The sequence below is a fragment of the Diceros bicornis genome, chromosome 13, assembly GCF_020826845.1.
Source record: "Diceros bicornis minor isolate mBicDic1 chromosome 13, mDicBic1.mat.cur, whole genome shotgun sequence".
NCBI lineage: Eukaryota > Metazoa > Chordata > Mammalia > Perissodactyla > Rhinocerotidae > Diceros > Diceros bicornis.
In genome coordinates, this window is record NC_080752.1 from 45,945,897 (window position 1) to 45,968,715 (window position 22,819).

Sequence of the window (22,819 nt, forward strand, 5' to 3'; positions counted from 1 at the left end):
TGTGGAGGAAGAGGAGAGAGCAGGAGGGGAGGATGGGGAGAGAGGAGCCGAGGAGGAGGGCTCTGCCATTCCAGGAGCACCTGCACTAACCCAGCCCCGTTCCTGGAAATGAATGCACATTTGGAGTCATTTTCCTGGAAGAAAAAAAACCTCTCTAAAAATATATTTTCTTTCTCACCTCATCCTGGGACTGGAGCAGCCCCGCTGGGTGACAAGCAAAGAAGGGCGTGCAGGAGAGTGACCTGGGGGTGGGGGGGCGGTGAGAAGAAGGACTGAGGGGGCGGGGAGATCCCCCTGCCCCCAGGCCATGGCATCTGAGCAGCACAACTGTCACTGAGATATTTCATGTGTCCTGCTGCACAGGGACGAGCAGTCAAACCCCGCTCCCTAGTCACTGAGCCCCTGCGATGGGCCGGGCTGGCACAGATCCAGGCCCCCAGGGAGCTGGCAGCCCAGGGCAGGAGGGGGCACCGCATTGACGTGGGGCGGGCCCCTGCTCTGTCCCTCATGGTTCGCATGGCCCGAGCAGGTCCCCTCCCTCGCCCTGGCCTCAGTCTCCTCGTCTGTACGTGGATCAGATCTGGGAGGCCAGACTTCATTGCCAGCACCGGCAGGCGGCCCTGGCGTGGGGCAGGAGCTGGCAGGACTCTGGCCGCCCGGGGACTCTGCCGTCAAATCCTGGGTCTGCTACTTCCTGGCTGGTGACCTGGGGCCACTTTCCTCCCGTGGAAAGTGGAAGTTACAGCGAGTGACCGTCCCCCCTCCCCGGGTTTGAGGGAGGCGAACATTGCAGGGCAGTACCCAGCTCAGGGCAAGACCCACAGTCACAACTCAATTGGCCACGATTTTCCAGTCATTCTCTGCCTGGCACACTCCAGGCCTGAGGTGGGTGGGCTGGGGCACCCTCCACTGGGCCTGAGAGACAGAGGCTGGGCCGCCTCTGGAACAGGACAGCTATGGCCTCCGGGAGCCCCTGGTCCAGCCTCATCCAGACCCGTGTCTCCACCTGAGCTCTGAGGAGCACGGGGAAGTTTCCTGGAGCCCTGGCGAGGGGCGGCGGGCGGGGTCCAGTAGGCAGGGGCAGAACCAGGCTCTCCAAGGCCGGCACAGGCTGGGGCAGCACGGGCCTCGCAGGAGAAATGAGAAACGGGCCCTCTGATTTGCCCAGGATGGTCCTGGGCTACACCTGCAGTTTTTGTGCTGTGTATTAGTGATCTATTGCAATATAGCAAGTTACCCCCAAACACAGCAGCTTGAAACAAGCAACATTGATTATCTCAGCCAGTTTCTGTGGGAGGAGTTCGGGAGCAACTGAGCTGGGTGGCTCCCAGGAGGCCGAGGTCAGGGGTCAGCCGGGGCGCAGTTATCGAGGGCTTGACGGGGGCCGCAGGCGCTGCTTGCAACCTGCCAAGTATGGCTAGCCAGCTAATTCTGGCTAACAGCCGGAGACCTCATTCCTCCCCAGGGGGACCTCGTCATAGGGTGTCCAAGAAAGTCATCAAGGCGTCCTAGCGAGGGCCAGCCGGCGCTACAATGTCGTGTGTGGCCGAGCCTCGGAAACCCCACTCCACCCTTTTCACAATGTCCTATTGTCTCCACGGTCAGCCCTGTTCACGGGGGGAGGGGAATTCCCAGGGGTGAGAGCACCAGGAAGTGAGGCCACCACATGCGGGAATAATTCAGCGCATCCGCTTTCCTGCTTAAAAGTGACCCCATGTGGAGGATAAATTAATAGTCACCCTAGGGAAAATTCCGAGGGCCCCAACATAGCAGGGGAAGACCGGAGGCAATAATAATAATAGTGACAGCAACTCCTATTTATGGCTTACTGTGTGCCCAGCCCTGTTCCGATTGCCTCCAATGTACCCTGTAAGTAGGACTATTATTACCCCCATTTTCCAGATGAGGAAAGGGACGAATAAGATGACAAATGACTTACAAAGGTCACATACGGCCAGGTGGAGCTGGGATTTGAAGCTAGGCAGGATTGGTCATAAAAAGACCTGGAGGTTTCAGTTGTCTGAAAGCTTGGTGCATAAGCCAGGGATGTGGCCCCAGAAAGAGGCACTAGGGTCTCAGGTCACATTAACAGAGGCATGGGGCTGCCCCCTCAGCCCCAACCCTCTGACCTCATGCCCTGAGAGGGTGACAGGGCTGGGCTACCACTCCAGTGACACTTGGGGAAACCGAGGCCCAGAGAAGTCAGTGATTTGCTGGAGGTAACACAGCAAGTCAAAGGCAAAGCTTGGAGGCTGTGAGCCGGATCTGTGACCATATCCTGCCCTCCCAAACCAGAGTAAGGGACTGCCCTATGCCCGGGAGAAGCTGGGGAGGGAGAGAAGAAGGGAGAAGCTTAGTCTTAAGGCAGATGCCAGACCCACTTCTGAGGCCCTCAAGCCAGCGGAAGTCATCCCAGCCCTGACCTTAGAGCCTTGAGCCCACAGGCCTCTATAATGCTTTCTTGGGGCAGCAGCACCCTCGTGTGGCTGTAGCTGATAACTACATGAAGTCACAGGTTTCCTCACCCTTGTCCCGAAACCCTACTCTGAGCCTCCCTTAAAAGAGAGAAGACAGCTATTCCTGGGGCTGATGCAAAGTGGCAAGAGCAAGACGGCATGGACAGAGCACTGGACTTGGAGTCAGGAAACTTCAGATAAAATCCTTACTTGGTTATTGACTCTGTGCGCGGCTTGGGTCTCAAATTCTACCCCACCTTACTCCCAAGGCTTTCGTGAGGATCAAAGGCATCACGAATATGGATGGGCTCTGTAAAGTGTGAAGCACCGTGACCAGGTAAAGGATTACTGTAGAAACTGCGTGAGGAATCCGCGTTGGAGGGACTCTGGAAGAGAGAGCTAGAACGCAGGTGTCTAGTTGGTGGCGGCCCAGGACATCGCATCCTTGGGCGGACTTGGTAGCAGTGGGTAACGGCGGTCAAACGAGGAGGTGGACGCTGAGCCCAGGATTGCAACTCAGTCCGGCAGAGGGAGGGGTCCGCCCCGGCCCGCCCCCAGGCGAAAAGCTCAGGCCCAGAGTTAGTCTGATCCAGACTTGCATCAGAACTCAGACCTGTTTCGGTGCCTGTGAGATGGGATAACCAGTCCTCGCAGGGCTGGTGGGAGGAGTGAGCTGGTGAAGACCGTCTCTTGGGTGCCTGGCACAGAGTCGGCTCACAAGAAATGACTTGATGTAAACTTCTGACGTGATAGACAAGGACTGTTTTGTTCACCAAAACCTGTGCCACTGCCATTGGGTGAGTGACGTTAAGGGTGAAAAATGATAGATACCACTCGTTTATTATCCCAAGGTGCCAGGCTGTGTTAAACTACATAATTTCACTTAATCCTTCACAACCAACCTTTGACATAAGTACTATTATCTCCCTCATTTCACAGAGAAGGAAACTTGGCCTCAGAGAGAGGACCCAGGTCATAAAAGGCAGCTGGGGTGACCTCCATAGGCCTTGAAGACACGAGCTTGAAATGAGTGATAAGCACATTTCTAACCTAGTTCTTTGCTTTGTTACCACTAAAAAAACACAGACACAAAACCTTTCACTAAATGCTAAAAATAAGGGAGAGAAAAAACCCCAGAAAAAAACCCAAAGTATTAATAGTCCAGGTGGAAAAGAAGAAAACCAACATGTGAGGGCCTAGTATGGGCCCGTACGGGCACCGAACATGTGTTTATCAGCTCTCCCATCTTACTACAGCTCTGCCAGGGATTACTCCAGCCTCACAGAAGAGGAAACGGGGGCTCAACAGGCTAACTTCCTTTGCCGGGGTCACAGACAGTAGGCAAAGGGAAGAGAGGAATTCGAGCCTCCTCCTTTGCCCATGGCCTCTGCAAGGTCTAGTGAAACCACAGCCATTCAGTAGCCCTAACTTTCCATGATACACTGTGAGAATCACTTCACACAGCCATATATATCATCGCCTTCAATCGATTTCCAGCGAAGACTGGGTTAGAGACGAGGTAAAGGAACCCTCAAGTACACAGTGAAGATGGGACCCACATTTGGAGGCTGGTCTGTCTGATTTGAGAGCCACGATACTCGGTTGCACACACAGCTGCACTTCGCTGTGCCTCCAGCACGCCCTCTCTGGTCGGCCTGGGATGACGCTGTGGAGGGAGATCGCTGAGCGAGGACTGACGACAGCCACTGAAGCAGAATCAGGGGCTGGACTGGAAACCTGCGTGAGCTCGGCTTCCTCTCCCTCCCTATGTTCCCGGGACCGCAGGGCCTGCTAGTAACCCTTCTTTAACCTGGGAGGGGACCACGCAAAGTTCCTGCTGCAACCACCCCGAGGCTCCACTTCCAGACAGGAGCCTGTGTGGGCCCCACCCGGCGTCCCTGGCTGGGCCCATCCTGCCCTTGCCAACACTGAGCAGTCTCAGTGGCAGTTTTTGCCGAAGCCGTTTCTGGAGCAAAGGTGGTGAAGAAGGGAAGGTGGGCATGCTCAGGCACAGGTGGAAGAGAGCTAGAGCCTCCCGTCCTAAAGCTGGAAGAGGCCCTCAGTGGGAGGTAAGATGAGCAAGCCGGGACAGGGGTCAGCCTGGGCTGGTCTCAGGGTGGGGGCGTGGGTGGGCGGGGTGAGGACAGGAGCAGCCCAAACAGCGCAAAGGAAGGGAGGCCTGGCCAGACGGGCAGCGATCCAGATGCCTCGGAAAATGAGGTGCCCAACACCTAGCTGTGAGACGTTTGTAACTGACTGGATTCTAATCTAGACCCCGGGCCCACAAATGCTGCAGGGCCAGAAAGAGCCAGTGAAGAGCACCAGACGAGAGCAGGCCAAAACTCGGGGCGCAGGCCTTCTGAGGATGCTCCCCGCGACTGGTGTGGAGACTTGGGGCCCAGGGAGGCAAAGATTCCTATTCTTCGATAGAAGTTGGAAATCTGGATTAATGTGCAATGTCTTGATTTTGAAGGCACTGGGCAGGCTAAACCCAACATCTTTGGGTCAAATTGGGCTCAAAGCCATCAGTTTGACACCCCGGCCCTATTCCAATTCTCTCTCCCCTCCCACCCTCCTCACAAACAAAAACAAAATAAGCAGAAAGAAAGAGGCACAAACAAGAAAAAAGCTGTCCTGGGGCACTACATTAGGGAAAAAAAAAGTTAAAATAAAGCACCGACTCAGATTCCAAAGTTCTGTATTTTTCAAAATAAAGATCACACATTGTTTAGAGACAATCTACACAAGAGTTACAAAAAATAGTTGCCCAGGCATAAGCATACACAGGTTTGTTAATTATACACATATGGTTACAAGTGTGCTTGCAAAAAAGTTCATTGGAAATATACACAAGGCTCTGGAAATGTACACCGTGTAGTGTTACAATTCTATATTCAAACAAGGAAAATTGACAGTATGTTACATTCACTTACAAGTAGACAAAATGCAAAATACAGTTCATCTTCTGTACAAAAAGGAAGGGCAATTCACACTTTACAAGGTGAGAGGGGCTCTGATTGTAAGGAAAGCTAGGGCAGGGCTGAACTTTGCACGTCCTTTTGACTGTCACAAAATAAGCAAAACATTACTTTTTTAGGGTAAAAAAAAACACTAGTGTGAACTGAATCATCTTGAATAACATTTAGAAAGGATTTCGCTACTGTCTGACTAGATGACAAATAAAACCAAGCTATTTTTTTCCAAACATTAACTAGGCTGTATAAAGAACATTTATTCCTTCAAAAGAAAAAAAAATTTACTTCTGGTTGAAATTACAATTTACAATATACAACACTATATGCTACGACCATAAAAGGTGTGAATATACACTGAATGCACAGGGCTGGCTAATTCTCTTTTCTTACCAAAAAACGTGTTTATGTTGATTCAAACTTCTCCACATTTACATTACAGGTATACAAATGTACAATTGTACAATCAAAAGTATGTTCGACTACTAGGGTACATTATAGATACAGATTAGACATCAAAACAAGAAAATACTACAAATTTGTATATATGCAAAGTCTACACCAAGTATACACTATATATTTATAGAAGCAAGACCAAAAGCAGAGTTGGATTTTTTTTTTCTCATGCTAAATAATCAGATTTTGCCTTTCAATGTTAACAGAAAAAAATCCAGTAGGCAGTAAACAATTACACCCGCCCAGCCTTGAAAGACATTCCGGGTGCTCATCTCCTCCTCACGAAACAGACTACATCATCTTCTTCAGCATAATACTCTCCAAAAAGGCAATTTTTAGAAGTTTCATAAACTTAATGTCATAGACTGAAGCTTTAGCAACTCTGAAACAATTTTCATTATATATATATTTATATATATTTTTTTATAAACAACGTTAAATGCCAGTTTGGGGTCATTTAACTAAAATTCAAACTTCTCGGTTTTTTTGTTTGTTTTTGTTTTTTACTAAAATGAGGGGGTGGGAAAGAGCTATTTGCAAAACTTGCCGGCGAGGCAAATGAGTTAAAAACCTTTTTTCTTTTTTTTTTTTTAAACTTTTTTTGTTAAACCAACCACCCTGAAAGTTTCCACACGTGGAATATAGATACAACATTGAACAAAATATGTGGCCTCCCATGTACACTGGTTACCTATGTACAAGTATCCTATACACCAGTAAAACAACAGGGCAATTAGTCAATTAAAAAAAATAATTAGTACATGTTATGTGTAATAAAATTAAACAAATTTACAAAGGCTTTTCCACTTGTGGATTTGATTCCTTTTTTTGGAGGAGAAGATAATCCTGGAGCAACCATTTACCCATTTCAGATTCTACACTAGAACATTTCTGGTTGCTGGTTGGATTCGCCAGTGGGCCAATGAGGTCAGTGGCAATGAGGGGACAGGGCGACACTGCCTCAGATAATACCATTAGGGGGGCCACAGATGGGCCCTAAGTCAACGCCATTCTTCATGTAATATTTCTCCAACTTGGCCAGAATGTGCTTGCCATAGGTGTACTTGCGGAGAGTTGCGATGTGGGGCCGGATCTGGGGAGGAAGCACAGTTTGTTACTCTGGCCTGAAAACACACTGGGGCAGGCTCCCAGTGTGTCATCTCACACACAAGCACGCACACCCCACAGCAATAGTTTCACTGGTTCAGCCAAACCACGTGAATTCTAGACTAGAGTGACCCAGCAGATGAGGAGAGCAGCTCCTATCCCGATGCTGACGCAGGATAGGAGGGCTCTGGAGGCTGGAGGGCCCCAGACCGCTTCCAGGACGGTGCATGGAGACAGTGCACCCTGACTGGCAATAACACTGTCCCCCACCGCCATGCACAGCGCCTCCCTGAAGCACGCTTTCCGCCCCTCCAGCCCTGCGCAAGGCACCTCTGCTCCCCTGAGCAGTGGTTTCTTTCCAGGCACCATGAATCCTGAGCTCACCACCTGACCCCGTCCCTCCAGTGCTCAGAGGTTCACAGAAAGCCACTAATGACAACAATAAAAATGACTAACATGAGCCAGGCACTGTTCATTTAAGCCTCATATGGGAGGTGTGACTATCCGTAATTTACTGATGAGAAAATGAAGGCACGGTGGTTAAGTCACTTATCCAAAGTCAAATGGCTAATAAGGAACAGCACAGGTACTGGAGCCCAACTGTCTGGCTCCTACAGAAATTATTTTTCTCCCCACTGTGCTCTCACGGCACTGCCTACTGTGCCATCCCTCCCCCTCTCCCACCCAAGCTCAGCTCAGCTCTACAAGCATTCTCTTCTCTTCTCCCCTCCCTGGGCAGACCCACATTGAGCAGTCTGGAGCATCCCAGACAATGAGAGGTGCTCCTCTCTGGACCCACCTTTTCTCTTCTGAGTTCATGGAGCTTTCTGCATACCTCACCCACAGCACGTAACACACTGCATTTACAATCATTGGTTTATGCATCAATCACTCCACACAGACAGTGAAGGACCAAGGCTTATTACCCTGTTCCCCCATCTAGGCTCACACTTGCATACTCAAACACACTGGCCAACGGGCCAGGGCAGATGGATGCTCTCTAGATTGAAAGCTCCATGAGGGCAACAATTTTTGTCTGTTTAGCTGTGTCCTCAAAGCAAGGAAGGGTCCAGTAGCTCTAGAAACCACTTCTGCACCCTACACAGGACACAAACCCACATCAGCTATCACATTCTCATCTAAGAGCCTACATGGGAAACTATTAATAGTCCTTGGCTCAAATTCTGAGCTGTGTGACCCAGACAATTTGCCTAACTTCCCTAAACTCATCTGTAAAAAAGGATGTGATGACATTACCCTTTCATTTGGGTTGTAGTGAGGACTAAGTATGTGGCTAAGGTGTTTGTCATTAGAACTTGAGTAGCTCTCCTTTTAGAAACTAAGTGAAATTCAACTTATTCTCCTCTCTGCCCTGGGACTGGCTGACTGGTGAGTTCAGCTACTTTACATCTCTCCTCCTCCAGACAAAAATCTAACCACACACATGCGCGTGTGTGTACCATACGGCTGAACTCCCTTTATTCCTTGACTTAATGGGAGGTGAAAGTAACCAACCTGCTCCACTCGCAGTGTTTCCTCTCGCTAAAAAGGAAAGAGTCTAGCAGTGAAAGAGCTGAAAAACTCTTACTTTTTTAGATTCTTGGGACTCTTCCTGCTCTCTCAACTCCCTCACTCAACCAACTGCTAAGCCCCATTCTGTCCACTTCTCTTCAGTCCCAAAGTCACCACCATCTCCTCGCCTCCTGTCCAGTCTCCTCACTGCCTCAACTCCTGCTGCCTCCCATCCTCCAAGTTACTCATCAGCCAGGACAATTATCTGAAATGCAAATGTGATTTTGGCACCTCACTCCTGCCCTACTGAACTTGCTTTACTTCCTCAAATACAGTCTTGTCCCCTGCTTCCAAGCCTTCACACACCAGGTTCCCTCTGCCCGGAAAGGTTCAGGGCTTTATCCAAATGTCACTCTCTTCGGGAACCTTCTCTGTACCCCCATATTAGAAGAAGCACCCTGTCACATTCTTATACAGCCTCCCCCAATATTTCCCCAGCATCCCTGTAACTATCTGTGCACAATACCATTGTGTTCACCAACTTAGTAGCCCTGTTGACAAGCGGGCTTGCTATAGAGTATGCACACTTAATAAGTATTTGTTGAATGAATGAAGGGACATGCTTTAAACTTCTGCATATCTCCAACATCCCTCTGCCTTCACTAGTGTCTTGACATGCACATCTATGAGGCTCACACCTTAAGGACTCTGGACTCCCCAGCCTTCAACCGCCATCACCAGCACCGGTGTGGTGTTTTCTTGTGTTTTGCTTTGAACGGGAAGTGGTGGGTGCCTCGTCTGGCTCAGAACTCGAGTCCATAACAAAGATTCTCATTACCGAACTTTGTTCTCAGTGAGGGCAAGTAGCTCATCATTGCCAGACCACAGCCATCCCTCCAAGTGAGAAGCGCTGGGTGAGTTCAGAGCCCAGAGGCTGAGGGTTCAGATCAGAAGCACCCCGAGGCTCGCAGCACTGCCTAGCACAAACACAGCTGCAGCATCCCTGCCTGGGGCTTGGTTTTGCTTCCTGGGCCCTGTGGCCTGCGTGGCACAAGCTAGACCTGCTCCGTGACTGTTTCTGAAGCCGTGGGCTTCTTCAGGGACCTTCCGTGTCAGCTCCCATCCACAGCACCTAACAGTTCACATTCTGTCCCTTTCCTCCTAACTCCTCTTTAGCCTGGACTTCTCCTCCTGCAAAGCCTCCCCTCAAAGACTCAGGGCACGTGCTCTCACGTGCTCACTACTGCTCTTCCCCACACCGTGCTCTGCGGGCAGGGATCAGTCTTAGTCGTCTCTGTGTTGGTGTCTGGCACAGAGTGGGCTTCAAATCAACGTGCCAGACCCGGCACTGCACTGAGCAGGCACGATTCAGTAAATGGTGGTGGAATGAATGAACAAGGAGGAGGAAGAAGAAAAGAAAAGAAGGTGAGCAGGATGATTTGTAGGTCTGAGAAGCTGGTCTCCCAGGAGCAGAGGGGCAGGCATGGCCTGAGGATCAGGGAGGGAAATCCCTCACAAAGATCGAGGGAGTTATCAATAGAGGAGGGGTGGCAAACATGGGGACGATGGCCACTCCAGATAAAAGGAAAAAGGAGCACAGCATGAGACATAGTCTAGTGATAAACTCTGAAAAAAGAAGCAAGATGTCCACCCTCCTTTGCATTTCATGTGCAGAACCCAAGACCTTGTACACTCTCTCTCTGACTGAGATCTGTCCAATCTGGCCTACCTTATGCATGACGATCTTCCGCTGGGCTGGCTCTGCCACATCAATCATCTTCTGGACCACGTAGTTGGCATACTGGTCCTTCATCATGGTGTATAAGGCACTGTGGGGACCGTCGTTCATGGTGCATACCTCATCGATAAGCACAGCACGCTCCGTACGGGAGGCATGAGTGACACACTTCTCCACAACATTGCTGTAATGAGACAAATCCAGGGACAACATTTAGAAGACAGAACCTGTTAGCTAAGCTGGCCTCGCCTGGCCTCTGCCCTAAACACAGGATCAGTAGCAAAAGAGATCTTAACATTTCTGGAAGATTAATTCATCAACTGTTTGGCTCTATGAAACTCTTCACCTTTGGCATCTGTGGCTTCCAACGTGAACCACAGCTGAGACCAGGTCTTGGAGGATACCAGACCCAACCCTCTAACAGGTGAGGGTAACAAGCCCACATAAGTGAAGGGACTTAAACACAAGGTTCACAAGACTGGTTATTAGCCGAACTGGTTAATGAACATAACTTCAACACAATCAAAACCGAACAACTCTTTCGTCACCTCTGTGAGCTTACTGAGGCCAAGCACAAGTCTTACTTGTGTCTATACCCCTAGTGCCAAGCACAGAGCTTGGCACTCAAGAGAGACTCCACAGACTTACTGAGTGAAGGAATATATGAGTAGGAGCCATAGTACCCATTCAACCTCATGCTGCCTCCTGAACAATCTAAGAACAAGAAAAACCTTACAGGTCTGCCTACATTTCTAAACACTTCACAAATATATCATCTTGCGAAAGGAAAAAAGGAACGTGGTCACATTAAATCAGAGTTTTTCTACAATCCAGAGGGACTGTAGAAGCTGATTAAATTACACACAGCCATGCTGATGGGTACTTACCATCCAGGAGTGAGTGATGACTCATGAATATTTGGTTTTATAAGTCAACACTACTTTGCCTCTGGGCTCTGTGGGTATGAGGAAGTTGTGCGGTGTCTAAGAACAATACATATTATTTGTATTTATATTGCTGGAGCCAATACCTGGCAGAGAGAACATCTGGTGGGTGGGCAGTGGACAGCTTTGCACAGAGTTCACAGCTAGGTGGGGAAGAGCTGCTCTGGATCATAGAACACTCAAGTACAAAAGCAACTTAAGAGAGTCCAGACCTGGCTAATGCAGAAAGCTCTTTTCTGACAACCCTGAGAGATGGCCATTTAGCCTCTGCTTGGGAATTTCCAAAGATTTGGAAGTAATTTTCTAGGGTAACCTACCATATGGGTGAATGGCTCTGTTAAACACTCTTCCTTACACACTGAAGCAAAATATTCTTCTCTGAAATTTCACCCGCTTGTCTTAATTTTGCCATCAGGGGCTGAAAAAGCACACGTGTTCCTCTCCAGGAGCACTTAAAGGTGGGGACAGTGTCTTACTCTATCTCCCAAAGGCCGGTCCTCTGGATTCGAACAGTCATCACAAATAACCGTCACCAGAATAATTCTCTATTCTAGAGGCTTCCAAACCATAAGAGGGTGCTGTTCCATGGAGCTCTGAAAGCACCCTCTCAGTGTTACCTGGTTCTGCACACTGAGCGTATGCATATGCTTTTATTTAGAAAACAAAAAGAATTTCTCAAGCTAAAATGTTCAAGAACTACCATCCTACCAGACATTTCTTCAATCTTTCTTCTTGAGACATATGGTGTATATCAAATCCAGTGAGCCTATCTAGCAAATCTAATTAAGACAATACCCTCTCCCTTCTGATACAGTGATATGGGAAAACTTTTTTCCCCCACCTTCCTTCCATAGTACTATGCAATTCTAGCATGAGCTAAAGATGTGGCACTGTGGAAGTACCTCTCCTAATATCCAGTGGCTTCTCCCTTAGCAGAAAAGAGTTAAGATATTACTGAGCTGGTTCAGAGAGCACAAAGCCAGTCATGATCTCCAAATGTTCAGGCAAAGAACTCATCTCTTTTCAGGACTGCTGGACTGGGATGCACTTTCATCCACTCCAGGCCAGCATGCCCTACAGAGTGGTCAGGATTAGAACAGGACTTGCTGCTCAACTGGGCTGGGGACAGGACACTCATTCTTCTATGTGGAAGACTCAATCCTCAGCACTGAGCTGCCTCCCAAGAAAGCAAGCAGATAGATCAGCTACCACCATAGGATCCTACTTGACCAAAAGCTTCCACCTTAATACACGATCAAAATCTGTTCAGTCTTCCAAGTTTATTCTAGTGTTTCTGAAACTGGTTACAACCTCATTTGTGGGTGGTAAAATCAACTTAGTGATTTGTGACCAGTTTTTTTTGGTAAGATCGTCCCTGAGCTAAATCTGTGCCCATCTTCCTCTATTTTGTATGTGGGACGCTGCCACAGCATGGTTTGATGAGCAGTGTGCAGGTCTGAGCCAGAGATCCGAACCTGCGAACCCTGGGCCACCAAAGCGGAACACGCGAACTTAACCACTACACCAGTGGGCCAGCCCCCAGCTTTTTTTTTTTTAATGAAAGAAAATACTAAGTATCAGAATGAATCATAGGCAATACAGTCTGAGTTACGTGTGTGCACGCGCATGTGCCTGTGCATGCAAAGTCAATGAAAAATTTACTTTGTATTCTCGGTCACCATCAAAAATATCAGAGGGTCACTAATCTATTTTATTGGTTTATTTCTATTGATCTATTTTCAAGCTTATTGGCTCTTTTTTCCATTATCTACTATTAAGGTCGTACAGTTAATTTTATTTCAGATAATATATTTTTCCTAGAATATTCTAGAACTTCCATTTTGTTCGTTTTATAATACAGTTCTAATTCTCTACTAACATTTCTTTTCTTTTCAATCACTACGAGTGCATTTTCCTTTACATCCTTGAGCTTAATTAAAATAGCTGCTTTATAATCCTTCTCTGTGAACATCTAGGTGGTCTGGAACTATTCATCACTTTTTTTTCTATTTTTTTCTTTTTTCTTGAGTATAGATCACATTTTTGTATTATCTAGACATAGCGAATGATACACTATAAAAACTAAGTTCCATTACGTTCCTCCAAATAGTGTTAGTCCCTCATCCCTTTTTTTGGTGCAGTTCATCACTTGGCTGAACTCAAACTGCAAACTTCTCCCATTCAGTAGGCAGCAGCTGAAATCTCAGTTCAATTCTTTTAGCCTTATTTGGGCTGCTTCAAGTTTGGTTTAGGAGTCAACAAGATATTTGGGAAGTTTAAACTTGGGCCTCCCCCTCCCTGGTTTTCTTCCTCTCCAGGATTTCTCCCCTGTTACTTAGTCACTCTCATTGTCATGGGTGCCCCAAACTCTGCCTTCTGGGAACACTGGAGATTTTCTATCCCAACTTTAGGAGCTCAGCGTGGAGAAGACTAGGAAGTGCCTAGAGGATAAAAGTCATTAAAAATGGGAAATTTCCTGGTTATAGTCAAGAACACTGTATTATAAACTTCAAAGTTGCTAAGAGACTAGATCTTAACGGTTCTGAACACACGTACATACAAAAACGTTAATTATGTGACATGATAAGGGTGTTAGCTAATGCTACTATAGTAATCATATTGCAATATATAAACGTATCAAGGCTTCATATTGTATACCTCAAACTTACACAATGCTATATGTCAAGTATATCTCAATTTAAAAAAAAGTTTTTTTAAGGGGGCAAGAAACTTCCACAGTGCAATTAACCTTCTTCCAAGTATCAGTAGCCCCTCACCCCGACCCCCGTTTATCTACCTGCTCTTGGTCACTCTCTAATATCTTCAGTTAGTATTTTTTGGCATTTTGTCCATAATTTATAGTTGTTATCTGTGGGAGGGTTGGGCCCATATTAGCTACTCAGTCATTACCAAACCACAAGTCTACTGTAATATTAATTAATCCTTATACTATATCCAAGGGTGATATATTAAATACACCAAACAAAAAAGTAAAGAGGCCACTGACACAAGAAGAAACCTAAGAGATTCTGACCCTTACCTCCCTGGTGCTGGCAAACGTCAAATAACAGCAATGCAAGGTCTAAGAGATGATGACCCTGATATGGTTAGGCTACTGAAACACTGGTTCTATGGGTGCTTTCATTTCTTTTCTCTATTTTCCATGTTGTAATAGATTTCACAAATTAAAAATAAGCAAGTTAAGGGGCTGGCCCAGTGGTGTAGCAGTTAAGTTCACACGCTCTGCTTTGGCGGCCCAGGGGGTTCGGAGGTTCGGATCCCAGGCGTGGATCAACACGCCGCTTGTCAAGCCATGCTATGGCGGCGTCCCATATAAAGTAGAGGAAGGTGGGCACAGATGTTAGCCCAGGGTCAAATTTCCTCAGCAAAAAGAGGAGGATTGGCAACAGATGTTAGCTCAGGGCTAATTTTCCTCACAAAAAAAAAAAAAAAAGAAAGAAAAAGAAACAAGTAAAAACATCAAGGTTGTATGAGTCACACCTGCCTTGCAATTTATCCTAAACCCAGATAAGAAAAACACTGCAAAAATACAAATGTACTGTGTACAGCAGGATACAGACTTTACTTAAAAGACCATACCACTGACCTGTTGGAGGGCCATCAGTTTCTTCTCCAACCTCTGCTACTTATAAGTTACCTAAAACATCTTTCACAACCTGGGAATAACTAGTGCATTTTATTCTTGAGCTGGTACAATATGAAGACTGGAAAGGAAATTCTAAGAATACTGAGGCTTGTATATAGATATGGTACACTGCCTCCCAATTCAGGCGCCAAAGAGGAAACGGAGAAAAGAACATTTCACAATTCCAAACAGAAAAGTTAATGAAACGTTCAGTTTGTCACAGTACAAAACTTATATTCTTTAGAAACATATTCTCCAGATTTCAAAGTGGCTGACTCTGGGGAAATGAGGAGCCCACTAAGGGACTTATGTTTTATACTTTGTAGTAGAACTATTCGACTTTTTAGGCTATGTATACTGTGAGAAAAATAAACATTAAAAAAAAAAAAAAAGAAGAAGAGGGGGCCGGCCTGGTGGCGTAGTGGTTAAGTTTGCATGCTCCACTTCGGCGGCCTGGGGTTCACAGGTTTGGATCCCAGGCATGAACGTACACGCTGCTTATCAAGCCACGCTGTGGCAGGCATCTCACGTATAAAGTAGAAGAGGATGGGCACAGATGTTAGCCCAGGGCCAATCTTCCTCAGGAAAAAGAGGAGGATTGGCAATAGAGGTTAGCTCAGGGCTGATCTTCCTCACCAAAAAAAAAAGAGAAAGAGAGAGAGAAATTTCATTCTTTCTCTCTCGATCTAAAAATACTATTTAATCCTCTCTTCCGGAAAACAAAGTCTGTAATTCAAAGCACGTACCTTGCAAATTTGTGCTGACTCAATACAAGCACATTGCCTCGGATTTCTGCTACAATTTTACTTTTATCTTCAGGACGACCATGCTCCAATACATGTTGGATTACATAATTTCCATACTGATCCTGTTTGAGAAACAACAATAGAAATAAAATTTATGTAAAAACAAGTTCTGTGGGTTATCTAAATCCTTATATCTAATCAACACCTATCTTCCTGTAGCACCACAATGGCTTTCCTGAATACTAATGAACACACAAGAATTTTAAAAATCAGCATAGGGGTTAAGTTCGCACGCCCCACTTCAGTGGCCCAGGGTTCGCAGGTTTGGAGCCCAGGCGCAGACCAACACACTGCTTGTCAAGCCATGCTGTGGCAGCGTCTCATATAAAGCAGAGGAAGATGGGCACGGATGTTAGCCCAGGGCCAATCTTCCTCAGCAAAAAGAAGAGGATTGGCAACAGATGTTAGTTTACGGCTAATCTTCCTCAAAAAAAAAAAAAAAGAAGAATTTTAAAAATGGATAGGTAGTGACAATTTTTCCCTATCATTACAAAACAGGAATACGTTATTACCAAACAATGGAATGTTTCTGTATATATTTATGCCCAAAGGTCCTAATTGGGCTCTTAACTATACACAAAAAAGTAGGTATCCTCTCATTAAAAAAAAATTTTAAGGGAGGGTAGGTGGGAATAAAGAGCTATTTTTCTTCAAACAGAAATGTACATTGAACCTATCTCTAACAAAGAAAAATTGGAAACAATGTTTATGTCCAACAAAATAAGCAATACCTAATTAAACAACATCACAAGCATACAATGGATATGCTTACCCATCGAAAGTGAAAGGAACGTGAAAGATACTTCTAAAGAATAAATGTGTGTAAATAAGGAATTCCGGAGGCAAAACTATCTATTTGTAAGATGTAAAATATAGAGCGTACAAACAGTATCTTTTTTTAAAAATGTCAATGCCAAATGTGTTTGTTTCCGGATGGCAAGATTATGGATAATTTCTTTTGTTTTATTGCTACTTTCTGCACTTGCAAATTTTTCTACAAGGAATACTTAATACATTTACAATCTCACAACTCCTACCAAAACAAACAACAAACACAAACAAAAAAATTCCTTCGGTATAAACACAATACATGTAGAAAGTGTTCAAATGGTTAGTGTGATGTGGGAGAAATTTTTAGTGGTAGAAGCAAGAGAAAGTATCAAAGCTAGAATGAAGAAATCAACTAATCCATTTAGTTCATTTAAAATGATGAAACTGAGACCCACGAGATTACATGGCCTAGGGTGACACAGCTAGCTGGTCCACAACAGAGTTCTGACAGGCAGATCTCTTCATTCCAAGGCCCAGGCTCTATTCATTACCCAGATTCATAAAACATGAAGCAGGCTGGTGCAAATGAAAACTTGCCCAAAAGCTTCAACGGGCATTTTAAACACATAACATTAACCCCTTCTAGAACGGATACCTGTACTGAGAAAACACACATGCTCTGGGCCTGCACGAGCCCACTGGTGTTTGCAGTTACTCTACTGGCAAGTCCACTACCTGTACAAGTTGCTCTGTGTGCTGGTGAAGCTCCTCTAAAATAGGGAGTGTCTGGTCAGGGAGACAGTGCTCCAGGATCCTCTGAATCACTCGGCAGCCGTAAGGATGTGTGGACAAAGCAAATACCTAGGGCAGACAAACACAGATAAGAAAGCCAAAAATGACAGTTGCCACTTTCAGTGCTTCAGTATTGTTTATATACATGATCTCATTAATCTTCACAATGACCCGGAGACACAGTCATGAGTATTCTCAGCATACAGATGAGAAATCTGAAGCTCCCAGAAGTTTACATAATGTGCCCACAGCCATACAGACAGTAAATGACAGAGCCAGGAACATTTGAGAGTCTGAATCAAAAGCCCAAGTTATAAATATGGCATTTATGTTCTCTCTACAAAAAATAAGAGGGGGGGGTGTCTATGTATGTGTGTAAACCCATTTCTTAACTACTGTAGGAATTCATAGATGTACATCAAGTCAGAGCTGAAAATGACTTTTCCAAGAAGCCTAGAAAGGAACAGAGAATTAGTTAAGGAAATAAAAAACACACTTAGTTAAGAGTCCACAGTGTCAAAGGAGAGGGTTAAAAACAGAAAAGGGAGGGGCCGGCCCGGCGGCGCAAGCAGTTAAGTGCGCGCGCTCCGCTGCGGCGGCCCGGGGTTCGCTGGTTCGGATCCCGGGCGCGCACCGACGCACTGCTTGGTAAGCCATGCTGTGGCGGCATCCCATATAAAGTGGAGGAAGATGGGCACCGATGTTAGCCCAGGGCCGTCTTCCTCAGCAAAAAAAAAGAGGAGGATTGGCGGATGTTAGCTCAGGGCTGATCTCCTCACAAAAAAAAAAAAAAGAAAAAAAAGAAAAGGGAAGTAGGGCTAGGATCAAATCCTGAATGCTTTCACATAACCACACTGCAATGTTGTGAACTGAATTGGGATGTTTTCCAGCAATAAGCTTCCTCTTTTGCTGAGTCTGGAGCAAGTTAAGCACAGGCTTCAGATCCAAATCACCAGATCTCAAGTCTGCCCTTCCTAGCTGAGTGATGTGGAGCAACTTACACCTCAGATCTGTTATCAAGAACACTGACAGTAATGATGAGAACAATAACAACAGCTAACACTTATTAGATGTTTACCAAGTGTCAGTCACTGCATTAAGTGATTTATATATGTAGCTTTATGTGTACAACTGTAAACATAAGCTGTGTAGTGCATGGTTCTGCTCAATTTTAGCTTTATAAAGATGCTAAACACTCACAGTCTGGAACAACTGACTTATCTCTCTCAACATTATGTTTCAAATATTTACTCATAATACTGTGGGCTTCTGTAGTTTACTCTGTATAGCTGTATAGTATAATGTTGGATAAGTATATAAGTTTATTTATTTATTTTTTTGTCTAATCTTCTGCAGAGGAACATCTGGATTATTTAGTCTTTTCCTATTAGGAGAATGCTGCTGCTTGAAACATGTCAAAACATGTCTCGTGGTGTATATGTGCACGTTTCCCTAGGCCCGGAGTGCTAGATCACAGGAAATATAAATGCTGAACTCTGAAAGATGATACTAAACCATTTTCCAAAATGGTTGAGCTAATATCTACTCCCACCAGCAGTGTATCAGATCTCACATCCCTGCCAGGACACCGCAACTGATGGGTAGAAAATGGTCCATCATGTGTGACCTTATTTTGCATTTTCCTGACTACTAATGGAATTATTTTCTTATGTCTACTGGCACTTTGTGTTTCTTCTGTCTATTCATGCTTTTAGCCCATTTTTGCATTAATTTGTATTGTTCTTTTTGAATACAAGAGTTCTTTATATATTCTGGTTATCAATTCTTTGGGAGTTCCATCTTGAAAATATTCTCTCCCATTTGGTGGCTTAAGCCTTTTACTTTGTTGTATATTTTGATAAACGTAAGATCTTAATTTTAAAGTAAACAGATCTACTCTTTTTCATTAACTCGGAAAATCCCAAAGGGATTTCCCAAACGCCCTGGGTAAATGTCTGTAATCTACTTAACCACTGCCATAACTGAACAAACCCCAAAACCTTAACAACTGTAAAATCCCAATTTCAATCTAGGCTTAGCAGTACACATGACTACACCTGAAAATCTACTTAGTATTTTCCATTCTTTTCTCCTCTTTCTAAAAAAAAAAAAAACACACACAAGATAATTCACACACCCAAGAAGGAGATGTGTTTTACTCTCTTGTCATACCTAGCTTAGGAAGATGTGAGGACGCTGTTTTTTGGCAAAAAAAATTAATGACAATAGCCAATTAAGTGGCAATTCTGGAAAAACGAAAGTATAAGAAAACATTGACTCTGTCGAAGCCGGTTCTAACAGCACACAGGCTCTTATGTGTTATGTGTCGAAGCCGGTTCTAACAGCCCACAGGCTCTTCTATAGTTAGAAGCTCTCTCTCGTCGTTTGGCCATGTAACAGAGCTCAACCAACCTGATCACCGCCCCACTCCCCCCAAAATTAAGCAAGAAGCACCTTGTTATTTTAAAAATATATTCATATATGACCTACAAGATTAGTTCTGTGACTTGAATTTTAAAATGTGATAAAAACTTTTAAACATCAAGATAAATAGTAAACCAAAGGAAAAAATTTATTCTTCAAACATGAGATTTAATCTTAACTCTGATGACAATATCTCACCACAACGTGAGCAGAATGTGCATTTAGGATGGAGAGAAGCCCCATGGACAGTTAAGGGAAGAGACTTGGGTACACAGAGGTAGCTATCTGACACCACTAAACAGGATTGTTATTTACTGCAGTCTAATACATTAAGCACTTGAGAACACTCCATAAATCCTATCCTGTTTCTGCTCACAATGGAAACACCCATCAATTTGTTTCTCTTATTTCTTTCCTAAGTTACTTACCTGCCCCTTAAACGCATCGATAATAAACTGCAAAGACTGGGGCTGCACACATTCAATGCATTTCTGAACCACATGATTGCCATTCTGGTCTTTCACACACTTCAGGACGTGGCCATCTAGTTCACGAACCATCTCATTCTATTGGAGACAAAGAAAGAAAGCACCACCAGAATCACAACGAGCAAACACCTGGACAATCAACGTACTCCTTACCAGACACAAATGCAGGGAATCCATGATAGTGAAAGTCAAACAACTCAGCTGTGGTACTATGACAACCTGGCAACAAATGAGGACTGGAGCTGTTTCCCATGTTAGCAAATTTCCTGCAACAGTTACCAGTCTAAAAAAAGTTCTCTAACTTGCAAAAGACCTCTGGGAGTTTTAAAAAATGTAGACATCTTCAAATAGAAGATAACAGTACACTGTATTAGAGAACTTCACATACAAGTCATCATGACAACACTGTAAGGTACTATTAGTAATAATGACAGTAGTTAATCTAGAGCTTACTCTAGTCTAGGCATACCTCTAAGTGCTTAACATGTTTTGATTCAACGAATCCTCATAACAGTCTTATGCACTGGACACTATTATAGATGAGGAAACCAAGGCACAGGGAAATTAAATTATTTATTAAAATCACAGACCTAGACTGCCAAGATTCAAACCCAAGCAATCTGGCTGCTGTGGTGGTGTTTTAAAACAGTGTCAGTCAACTATCTGTCAATTACATATTATCCTGCACACCCCTCCACCCACATATATGAAGAAATTAAGTCTGAGAGGGGTTAAGTCATGTATTCAAGACTCCAGATACAAAGTGACTGAATCAGAATTCTAGTCCACGTCTGTGACTCCAACATGATCTTTCTATAGGACACCGTGACTGCAAGTTCAGCAGGAACAGTACTCTCGGTAACTTAATGAAAAGTGTCCATACTCAGGGCATCTAGGGCAGATATTGAGACAGACAGACAGACAGACAGACAGAGAGTGTGTGTGTGTGTGTGTAGGTGACAAGGGTACAAAAAGAGAGACGCTGGGATTTTGACTGGACCCCTTCCCCAAACTCTGTTGCGCCAGGTCTCGGGTATCTTGAAGCTGAATATCTGCACCACAGCTGGGCCCTGGTACCTGTTGCCCAATTTCCTTGCTTTATCCAATCTCTGTATATTAGCTCCACTGTGCCGACTCTATATTTATTGTGGAAGACTCTAAGCCAGTTTAAAATGGTGACATTTCTGAACGCAATGTCTTAAATCCCTGAGATATTGAATGTGTCTAAGCAACTAAGAAATTTTCTAATTAAAGAAATTCAAGACTACAATGCCAGGGACTAAAGAAGCAAAGGGCAATAGAAAGGAAAAGTTTCCTAAAGCAGTTCACCAAACATCAGAAAACAATAATTTATACTAGAAATACAATTATGGGAATTATAAGCAGAGAATGATGCATATATAAAGATAAAGCCAAGGAACATCGGTAATCAAAATGAAGGGGAAGTGGCTCCCCAGAATATTTTCTTGAGCCCAAAGAGGTAAAAACTCCCCCGGAGATGAGTTAATTTCATCCTAAAATAATAAACTTTCATCCTGAAAACAGTAAATTATCCACAGCAGGAAGTGTAGTTCAGGCCCAGAACCAGATATCACAAGGAAACCAGACCAGAAAAAGATACACAGAAATATGGGATAGAAGAACAATAGCCAGGGGGAAAAGGAATGGAGGTGAAAAGCTACTACAATGTAGTCATCCAATCAGAAAACAGAATTCAGTAAAATCTGAAAAGTTGGAGACAAAATCCACAATTTACCACAATCAAGAGAGAGGGTAAAGATGGGGAAAAACTACCTAGGAAACTAATATTCCTGCTTTCTTTCAGCAAGTAGGCATTGTGGTCAAAAAAGGAAGAAACTTCCATGTTCAAAAGAAACAAGAAAATTAAAGAAGAAAGATTCAACCATGGAATGTTTATCCATCAAAATCTCAGGGAAAATTGAAACTGATAATGATTTGAACATCAGAAGAAAACTAACAGTAGTAGCCTCACCTCTGCTTCTAATTACTTACACACAAACCCATTTTATCACTCTGCATCTCCAAGTACTGAACACTGAATGAATGAACTCCAAACCCGCCGTGTGCATCCAACATCCCCTCTGCCTTCACTAGTGTCTTGACATGCACATCTATGAGGCTCACACCTTAAGGACTCTGGACTCCCCCAGCCTTCAACCGCCATCACCAGCACCGGTGTGGTGTTTTCTTGTGTTTTGCTTTGAATGGGAAGTGGTGGGTGCCTCGTCTGGCTCAGAACTCGAGTCCATAACAAAGATTCTCATTACCGAACTTTGTTCTCAGTGAGGGCAAGTAGCTCATCATTGCCAGACCACAGCCATCCCTCCAAGTGAGAAGCGCTGGGTGAGTTCAGAGCCCAGAGGCTGAGGGTTCAGATCAGAAGCACCCCGAGGCTCGCAGCACTGCCTAGCACAAACACAGCTGCAGCATCCCTGCCTGGGGCTTGGTTTTGCTTCCTGGGCCCTGTGGCCTGCGTGGCACAAGCTAGACCTGCTCCGTGACTGTTCCTGAAGCCGTGGGCTTCTTCAGGGACTTTCCGTGTCAGCTCCCATCCACAGCACCTAACAGTTCACATTCTGTCCCTTTCCTCCTAACTCCTCTTTAGCCTGGACTTCTCCTCCTGCAAAGCCTCCCCTCAAAGACTCAGGGCACGTGCTCTCACGTGCTCACTACTGCTCTTCCCCAC

General features: G+C 45.0%; 1 protein-coding gene and 2 non-coding genes across 17 annotated transcripts in view; all 3 read right to left on the bottom strand.

The window, feature by feature from the left end:
* Positions 1 to 5,177: 5,177 nt before the first annotated feature.
* Positions 5,178 to 22,819, bottom strand: part of PUM1 (pumilio RNA binding family member 1) — a 129,299-nt gene continuing 111,657 nt past the window's right edge. For all 15 annotated transcript variants that reach the window (XM_058553489.1, XM_058553490.1, XM_058553486.1 and 12 more), the window contains 5 exons: positions 20,053 to 20,190; positions 17,144 to 17,269; positions 15,578 to 15,699; positions 10,233 to 10,425; positions 5,178 to 6,977 (listed from right to left, as the gene is read on the bottom strand). In XM_058553489.1, coding sequence (XP_058409472.1) covers positions 6,846 to 6,977; positions 10,233 to 10,425; positions 15,578 to 15,699; positions 17,144 to 17,269; positions 20,053 to 20,190 — 711 coding nt within the window. In that variant the 3' untranslated portion in view covers positions 5,178 to 6,845. The remainder of the gene's footprint in view (positions 6,978 to 10,232; positions 10,426 to 15,577; positions 15,700 to 17,143; positions 17,270 to 20,052; positions 20,191 to 22,819) is intronic.
* LOC131413269 (small nucleolar RNA SNORD103/SNORD85) lies at positions 9,301 to 9,385 on the bottom strand. Its single transcript, XR_009221932.1, has one exon. It is a non-coding gene; the product is annotated as a small nucleolar RNA SNORD103/SNORD85 (small nucleolar RNA).
* LOC131413271 (small nucleolar RNA SNORD103/SNORD85) lies at positions 22,360 to 22,444 on the bottom strand. Its single transcript, XR_009221933.1, has one exon. It is a non-coding gene; the product is annotated as a small nucleolar RNA SNORD103/SNORD85 (small nucleolar RNA).